This window comes from Sinocyclocheilus anshuiensis, unplaced genomic scaffold (assembly GCF_001515605.1).
Source record: "Sinocyclocheilus anshuiensis isolate Anshui unplaced genomic scaffold, SAMN03320099.WGS_v1.1 scaffold426, whole genome shotgun sequence".
In the NCBI taxonomy this organism is placed as follows: domain Eukaryota; kingdom Metazoa; phylum Chordata; class Actinopteri; order Cypriniformes; family Cyprinidae; genus Sinocyclocheilus; species Sinocyclocheilus anshuiensis.
Window position 1 is genome coordinate 2,216,321 of NW_015542362.1, and position 9,764 is coordinate 2,226,084.

Below are 9,764 nucleotides of genomic sequence, written 5' to 3' on the forward strand. Positions count from 1 at the left end.
AAGTTGAAGCGAAGCGCAGGAATGTGGGCATTGTTGTGTACTTGCTCATTAGTGCTTCAGGTAACACGGCTGGCTTTCTCAGACGGCGATTGTTCTGTGTGGGGGATAGAGATCATAATGCCGTTCACTCGGCCATTGCTCAACTTACAGATTGACAGAACGGTCGCTGCTCTCCATGAGATTTGACATTTTTCTGGAGAAAAGAGGGAATATGAGCTCCTTTGATGATACTCCTGTTATTAACCCTTTGAGTTTTAATGCTTCATGTTTTACTTGATTGGAGCTCTTTTCTAATGTATAGCTGTAATATTAACTGGAATGAGCGTATTAGAATGTGCACTGTTTTATGGCAAGCCAATTCATTACTGTTGTTATAAAATAAATATATTTCAAATTAAATGACAATATTAATAATAACAACAATTAAAAATGTATATATATATATATATATATATATATATAATATACACATTTCACAAAAAAATATTTAATATTATAATAAATACTGAGGTACTAAATCAATTCGTTCATTGTTGTTAAAAAATAAAAATGTTGTTTCATAAAATGTTTTTTCCCAAGCTAATTCGCTGTTGCTAAAAATGACAATATTTTGAATTAAATTATAATATTAATAACATAATTTATATATACACTACCGGTCAAAAGTTTGGGATCAGTAAGACTTGTAATGTTTTTTAAAGAAGTCTCTTATGCTCATCAATTCATTACTGTTGTTATAAAATAAATATATTTCAAATTAAATGACAATATTAATAATAACAACAATTAAAAATGTATATATATATATATATATATATATAATATACACATTTCACAAAAAAATATTTAATATTATAATAAATACTGAGGTACTAAATCAATTCGTTCATTGTTGTTAAAAAATAAAAATGTTGTTTCATAAAATGTTTTTTCCCAAGCTAATTCGCTGTTGCTAAAAATGACAATATTTTGAATTAAATTATAATATTAATAACATAATTTATATATACACTACCGGTCAAAAGTTTGGGATCAGTAAGACTTGTAATGTTTTTTAAAGAAGTCTCTTATGCTCATCCGCAATAAAATCGTCAGCAATTTTTTTTGCATAACTTGTCAGTGAACTACGGCTCTGTGTAGTAAATGCTGCTCCATCTGAAAGCACGTGATGATGATTTACTGCTGATTACAGAACCAGCATTACTAACAAAATGTGCATGACAATCGCATTCGATTAATCGTGCAGCCCTAATTTGGACCGTTGGTGGCTCTAAACAATGAGAGATTGACCTAAAAACTGTCACATAAAATACTGAGACCCTCCCTAATCTGTGAGCCAAATTAATATTTACCATAACACCGTGTCCTAACTACATGTGATGCGACAAGATTCCAGTGACCAGCGACTTTTACGGGGAAGTCGTGGCCTAATGGTTAGAGAGTCGGACTCATAACCCAAAGGTTGTGGGTTCGAGTCTGGTACCGGCAGAGATTGTAGGTGGGGGGAGTGAATGTACAACGCTCTCTCCCACCTTCAATACCACGACTGAGGTGCCCTTGAGCAAGGCACCGAACTCCCAACTGCTCCCCGGGCGCCGCAGCATAAAATGGCTGCCCACTGCTCCGGGTGTGTGTTCACGGTTTGTGTGTGTTCACTGCTGTGTGTGTGCACTTTGGATGGGTAAATGCAGAGCACTAATTCCGAGTATGGGTCACCATACTTGGCCACATGTCACGTCACTTTTTTTAAAAAATTGGGTGTCCACACCAGATGCAACGCGATAGAATTAAAATATCACAGCCAATCAGAAGCGTGTGTGGGCGGGCTCTCTCTGGAAGCGCACTGCACTCGCAACGAAATGCATACGTTTATAATCTAATTCATAAATATTAAACCTTTTTAACGCCATTAAATGTACATACTGAGTGACTGACTGATACCATCTTTGTTATGGAATACACTCGTTGGTTTCCAGTGATTTCACAGTTTTAACGTAACTTATGTTTGCTTTTAAGTTATTTTCAAGATCTGTTGTTGCTTTCAGTGTGGCTATAAATGTCACGCAAAATGATATTCAAACTCACATTAGACACGTTTAACTTTGAATAAAGCACATAATCACCTGAGAATTATCTACTGTCATATAGTTTGTATGCTGTTGTTATAATGTTAGAAACCGTTTCTAAAATAGAAATTTCACGTGTCGTTGTCGCAGGTAGTTAGGACCAAACCTCTTAAAATATTTTTATCTTTTATCACGTTGCGAAATATTTTGTAAATTTCCTACCGTAAATATGTAAAAACTTAATGTTTGATTAGTAAGTTATGTAAGATTACGTTAAGTTTAAAGGTGATTTCATCAATATTGTGATTTTTTTGCACCCTCAGATTCCAGATTTTCAAACAGTTGTATCTCGGCCAAATCTTGTCTTATCCTAACAAACCATACATCAATGGAAAGCTTATTCATTCAACAGATGATGTATAAATCTCAATTTAAAAAAACTGACCCTTATGACTGGTTTTGTGGTCCAGGGTCACAAATAAGCATTAAAGAGAAGGTGAACCTACTTGTGACCTCCTGCAGGAAGTCCAGACAGGGCCGACTGATGCCAGACATGCTGACGGAAACAGCCACGGGCGTCTGGCCCTCGTAGTTCCTCGTGTTCATATCAGCTCCGTAAGAGTACAGCATCTGCGCACACAGCACATCGTCTCTGAGGGCCGACAGGTGCAGCGGCGTCTGGCCGTCCTCCAGCCGGCCGAGGTTAGTGTCCGCTCCGCGCTGCAGGAACATGCGGCAGTACGAGTGGTTGCCCTTAATGACGGCGTAACGCAGCAAGAAGCCGTTCTGAATGTCTATGTTGGCGCTGTGGTCGAGCAGGATGCGCACGCAGCTGGAGCGCTCGCGGATGATGGCCAGCTGGAGCGGCGTGGTGCCTTTGTCGCTGAGCGGGTCCACCTCGGCTTTGAACTCCAAGAGGAGACGCACGAAGGAGTCACGGCCGTAGTGGGCCGCCACGTGCAGAGGCGTCCAGCCATCGTTGCTCTTAGCGTTGATGATGTCGCTGCGGTACTCGGACTCCAGCATGAGGCGGGCGATGCGGGCGCGGCCGTGCATGGCGGAGTAATGCAGAGCGGTGAAGCCTCCGATGAAATCCTTCACTGTGGGATCCGCTGGAGAGACAAACACATGACAAATCTGAACTAGATAAAAAAAAGTTAATCGAGACAAACTTTAGGTAGACAAAGCTTAAAGTTTGAAAATTTAGATAGTTTAGCATGTTAATAGCATGTTTTTAGCATGATTGATATATTACTAACGTGTTGCTAGCGTGATTAGCATGTGGTTAGCATGTTGTTAGCATTATTATCATCAAGTTAGCATTTTGCTAGCATGTTCCTAGTATGATTAGCATGTTACTAGCATGTTGTTAGCACGATTAACAAGTTACTATAATTTTGCTAGCATAACACATGACACATCTGAACTAGATAAAGTGTCAAGACAAACTTTAGGTAGACAAAGCTTAAAGTTAGAAAATTGAGATAGTTTAGTTGTTGATCACATTTTTAGCATGACTAACATATTACTAAGGTGTTGCTAGCGTGATTAGCATGTTGCTAGCATAATTAGCATGAAGTTAACATGTTGCTAACATGTTCCTAGTATGATTAGCATGTTACTAGCGTGTTGTTAACGTGATTAGCAAGTTACTAGCATGATTAACAAGTTACTATCATGTTGCTAGCATGTTTCTAGCAAGTTTCTAGGATGATTAACAAGTCACTAACATGTTGTTAGCATGATTAGCAAGTTATTAGCATGTTGCTAGCATGTTTCTAGCATGATGAAATCCTTCACTGTGGGATCCGCTGGAGAGACAAACACATGAAAAATCTGAACTAGATAAAAAAAAGTTAATCAAGACAAACTTTAGGTTGGCTTGAGAAAGCCTAGCCTGAAAGTTTAAAGCAGTTGTCAAAGCTTGAAGTCTGAAATTTTAGATAGTTTAGTTGTTGATTGCATGTTTCTTGCATGATTAGCATGCTGATAGCATGTTTTAAGCATGAGTAACATTATTAACATGTAGCTAGTGTGATTAGCATGTAGTTAGCATGTTGCTAATCATGTTTCTAACATGATTAACATGTTGCTAGCATGATTAGTATGTAGTTTGCATGTTGCAAGCATGTTTCTAACATGACTAACATGTTTCTAGCATGATTAGCATGTTGCTAGCATAATTAGCATGACGTTAGCATTTTGCTAGCATGTTCCTAGTATTATTAGCATGTTGTTAATGTGATAAGCAAGTTACTAGCATGATAAGCATGTTACTAGCATGTTGTTAGCATGATTAACAAGTTACTAGCATGTGTCTAGCATGATTAGCAAGTTATTAGCATTTTGCTAGCATGTTTCTGGCATGATTAGCAAGTTATTAGCATGTTGCTAGCATGTTTCTGGCATGATTAACAAGTTACTAGCATGATTCTAGCATGATTAGTATGTTACTAGAATGTTTCTAGCATGATTAGCAAGTTGCTAGCATGTTATTAACATGATTAGCAAGTTATTAGCATGATTCTAGCATGATAAGCATGTTTCTAGCATGATGAAATCCTTCACTGTGGGATCTGCTGGAGAGACAAACACATGACAAATCTGAACTAATTCAACTGAAAGCCTAATTAAACTGAATTACTGAGTCTGTTATTTTCCTGTTTATTACTGTGAAGCTGCTTTGAAACAATATGTATTGTATGAACAAAGGTGACTTGACAACCAAGAATATCAGGCAAGAAACAAAAAAAGTTTGTAAAAATGATATTCATTAGGCTTGCTATAATTATTATATAAGCAAATATAAAAATGCCATGAAATGTGCATTTATTTGTCCTTCTTTCTGTTGCAGTAATGTGAGCGCTCTGACACTAGACATTTTAAAATGTTAAAATCCTAAAATGCCATGCAAAAGTGAATAAATTAAATAATAAATACGTTACAATTGCATATCGATAGACTATTCTTGTTTCTAGTATAATACATCTAAAATAATAATAAAAAATATATATTTTGAAATATTACATTTATTATTATTATTACATTAACTAAATATTAATGAAATCAATAACATTTAAATAATAAAAATCAATAATACATTATTATATTATGAGGGCTGGATTTGATAAATAAAATGAATGGAAATGGACTTAAGGATACTTGAAAATTAATAAAGTAATTTTATTGTTTAAAATATTATATTGATGTCATTCTTACATGTGCAAGATGATAGACTAAAAGGAAATCATACATTTTATTTTTAATTCTTAAATGTGGATAAATGACTATTGACTGTGTATTTTTTTAAATTCAGTGGAACAAAATATATACCTAAACTGATGATTGCAATGATTTCAATGACAACTAGTTTGCTGAAATGTCATAATTCTGTTGTTACAGCTTTTGACCAAAGAATTTCTATGATTTATCCAATCTTAATGTAATCTTGATTTAATCCAGTCCTTTCCAGTAAATAAAGTTGCAAGCAAATTTGTTAACCTGAACACTGAAACATTTATACTGACTACAGTAAATTCACTGACAATTGTAAAGTTTAATTGTATAGAATTTAAATGATCATGTTAACATTGAACGGCCCTAACATTATAAAGTTGGCCATAAATGCTAAATGTATGCACTGGGCACACATAACTCAGCATAAATGTGGAGATTTGATGTGCTTAATTAGCTTGTAAAGATCCAAACACACTATCCAAATATTTGGATCATTTGCATAATGTTACTATATTTGAATCAAAGGACTGTATCTTGGTATTAATTATTCTGATGACAGTCTTCGCAAATTTATTCTGAATCTCAATCAGCTGCACAGTTGAACCCTTGATTGTGGATCATTCTATCTGCAGATTTTTCGACAAAAACAGCCCTGTTTTATAGCGCCCTCTAACGTCTAGCATGCATTACTACACCTAAACATGAACATGTCAGAACAGCAGTGTCTAGCTGAGCAGCACAACACCAGTACAGTGCTTCAAGGCAAAAGAAATGACAAGATAGGAACCTAAATAGAGTGTAAGAGAGTAAAATATCACCTCAAACATAATCATAAACTGGTTATCACCAAGAATAAAGTACTCGGAATGTGGACAGGGATCACATTTACAATTAAATAGTGATTAATACACACAAAACAGAACTTTTTCATGCTTTTTTTGTCACTTTTGGACCTTGGCAGTTTAAATTACCATCCGCTTTTGTTGTGTGGCAATAAGAAGCTTGTACATTTTGCCTATTATGTGTTTTTTTGAGCAAACCAACCACAGTTTTTAGTAAATGTCAAACTAGGCTGGTCATTTTAGATTTTCTTACCAACTGACACTTTAAATCGTGTCACTTTAACACTTTAACTTCTGCACATCTCGCCACTGTCCTAAAACAGTCTTTACCTCCGTGTTCGAGGAACACGCGCACACAGCGCTCCTTTCCCTTAGCCGCAGAGAAGTGCAGCAGCGTCCAGCCGTTGGCGTCCCTGATCTTGGGCGAGTAGCCCTGCTCCAGCATCTTGCGGACGGTGTAGACATCGCCGGCCGCCACCGCCGCCTGGATCTGCAGCTCCTCCTGTAACTCTGGGTTCCTTCTGCAGTGATGGTTCAGCATCCTGTCACATCTCGCAGTACGGGGTTCAGACGCTCCTGTGTCTCTGCAGACAAACACACACGCGTGACATTATGAAGGCAACTGATAGACAAGCTCAGCATTTTGAATTAAAGGACGATTAATTAATTATGCATACCAAATTTAAAGGAACTGCAAAACCATCCCCCCCCCAAACACCATATGATATTGATCAAATAAATAGGAAGACAAATAAACAACGAGCCAGACATTAACATGTCAGTCTGACATAGTCACAATGTTTACATATTTCAGTGAAATCAATCTGGATTATAATATCTACACCTCATTAATTTGATCTCTACTAGTGCTGTCAAACGATTAATCGTGATTAATCGCATCCAAAATAAAAGTTTTTGTTTACATATTATATACGTGTGTGTACTGTGTACATTATGTATATATATAAATACACACACACATACAGTATATATTTAGAAAATATTTACATGTATTTACATATTTACATATATATATATTTATATAATATATAAATATATTCAACATATAATCATAACATATTTTTCTTAAATATATACATGCGTGTGTATTTATATATGCATAATAAATATAGACAGTACACACATATATTATGTAAACAAAAACTTTTATTTTGGATGCGATTAATCGCGATTAATCGTTTGACAGACATATAATCATAACATATTTTTCTTAAATATATACATGCGTGTGTATTTATATATGCATAATAAATATAGACAGTACACACATATATTATGTAAACAAAAACTTTTATTTTGGATGCGATTAATCGCGATTAATCGTTTGACAGCACTAATTCTCTACACATAGCTTCATTATAGAGATAAAAAGAAAAACAAATGCATTAAATATTATTTAGGATTTAGAAATGACTGTTAATTTAAATGTGTTACCCAGCAGCCTAGTTAGCAAAATAATTTTCTGGCAATAATTTTTTTTCACTTATAAAATCTTAAACCCAGCAATCAAATTGTAAAATCTTTAAAAAATAATAATATATTGTTAATTAGGCTACTGGACACAGCATTAAATGAGCAGTAATTTAAAAATCGAATAAATAAATTAAATAATAATGTGAATGAGAGTATAGACCTCTTCCTGCTGGTAAAATCCTAATAATAAAAAAATAAAAACACACTACAATTACCAATTATTATTTGTCACAAGAGTGTCAATGTTCTTAAAATCTTATAAACAATATATTTGTAATAGTTATTATTATAAATAGTCTATATTTCAAAATTTCTTTATATTTTTAACAGGACAACAATGATAGATACGAATATAAAACAAATACATAGGCTAAACATTAATACAGGCGAAAAACTGTGTGAAAGAAAATAACTGCACACATCGCTGTTAAAATAATAACAATATTCTTGCATGCAAAGTAATGAGATATTGTCAGCTGCATTGCATGAAGCCAAAACCCTCAAACCAACCAGAAACAAGCTTAGACAGCACATTTTAATATACTTCAAAATGACAGAAATTACACACACACACACATATGTATACATGGCCTACAGATAATTAGAAAGCTCAGCTGTGAGCCAAAATTACCGTTCATTAATGTCTTGTAGTTTTTAAACAGCCTTTGCGTTCTGCATCCATATTCACATCCACTTCAGATCTCCATTCTAGACATGCACAGTAATATAGAAATATCATCATTCTAATACACATACCCATTATTAAAGCATGTATACACATGATTTTTTTTATATACAACATTCATCATTTACATAATATATGCATTTATATGTATTAATATGGATAAAATATGCATGTTTACGTGCATAATCATCATTTAGCCACACCCATCTGAAGACGTCTTATTTACACACTTATCTGTCACGTTTCATTGATCATCTCTCTGTTTAGGAGTAAATATGAACTGTCACCCATCAGTTCAGTGTTATTGTCTTTCTGCCTCTGAAAAAACAGCTGCAGCGAGTATTTGCACACCTATATTAACTTATAACAATGCAAATGTTCGCAAACATACGTGATATATACCATCAACGGCAGTTTAACCATTTTATCACCTCAAATATATTAAACAAAAGGTGAATAATCATGTTTGTAGCTGCTGCACTGTGAACAATGAATCTGTTAGCTGGTGTGCTAAACCAGCTGTGGCAGCTAAAATCAGCCTAAAACAAACACAAAAGCGGCTCTTTTTAGAGACCGGCGTAATTTAATTTAATATCGCTGAAGTATTTGATACGATAATTCTAACACTGATCATTAAACTGAAGGAGAATTTGACAAACTCTGTGATTGACATGTTACTGCATTAGCATAGTTAGCATTTAGCCAGCGGTTATTGACCATTTTCACAACAACACTGCTTTTAAAGTTACTCAAACTCTCTTAACCTGCGGCTATAGGATAAAATTAGCGATATCTGCTAATGAACACAATAAAAACTCGAGAGACCGTGAAATAATATATATATAAAATATACATACAGAGTACAAATACAGTCAGGTAGCCATGAACACCATCTCCAAGGCTTCAAACCGCAACAGCCAATCAGATTCCAGCTGTCAAATACGTCATGCCAACATCATACCGCTGCAAAATAATTCGCCGGATGTCAGGGTTTTGCGACAATTGTGGCTGTATAATGGCAAACAGCACTCCATGTGGTTTATGTGGATGCGTTTGTTCCTTGCAGCGGAGCGGATTTTGTATCACAGTTGAAGAAAAGATCCCAGGATTTTAAATGAGTAGTTTTAAAAGCTCTTCATTGCAGTACGAATTATGATTTAACGCAGCATCTACAGATCACGTACGTCACTGGATTCAATCACAATTCTATTCATAAAACAATCTTGTCAAACTTTGCGGTCCTCTAAATATGAGGCTATTTTTCTATTTATGAACTTGTCGTCAACGAGATAAATTGCAGAGACTGATCCAGTGGCTTTTCGGGGAAATTATAAAGGACATCGAGAAAATTGGAAATGCATCGTGTAAGCAATGATACTGTCATCAAATATTGTCTTTTAAAAAAAATGGAAAAGCACAAAATGTCCTTAATAAGTACTT

At 35.0% G+C, this 9,764-nt stretch overlaps 1 protein-coding gene across 2 annotated transcripts in view; it reads right to left on the reverse strand.

Moving 5' to 3' along the window:
• LOC107692008 (ankyrin repeat and SOCS box protein 7) overlaps nt 1-9,292 on the reverse strand; it is a 14,511-nt gene extending 5,219 nt beyond the window's left edge. Inside the window, exons 1-4 of one of the 2 annotated variants that reach the window (XM_016490880.1) lie at nt 9,182-9,292; nt 8,271-8,347; nt 6,476-6,729; nt 2,573-3,178 (exon numbers count right to left, since the gene is read on the reverse strand). In XM_016490880.1, coding sequence (XP_016346366.1) covers nt 2,573-3,178; nt 6,476-6,686 — 817 coding nt within the window. In that variant the 5' untranslated portion in view covers nt 6,687-6,729; nt 8,271-8,347; nt 9,182-9,292. Of the gene's footprint in view, nt 1-2,572; nt 3,179-6,475; nt 6,730-7,799; nt 7,815-8,270; nt 8,348-9,181 lie in introns of those variants that run through there. The other variant, XM_016490881.1, reaches the window with a different exon arrangement.
• Nucleotides 9,293-9,764: the final 472 nt, after the last annotated feature.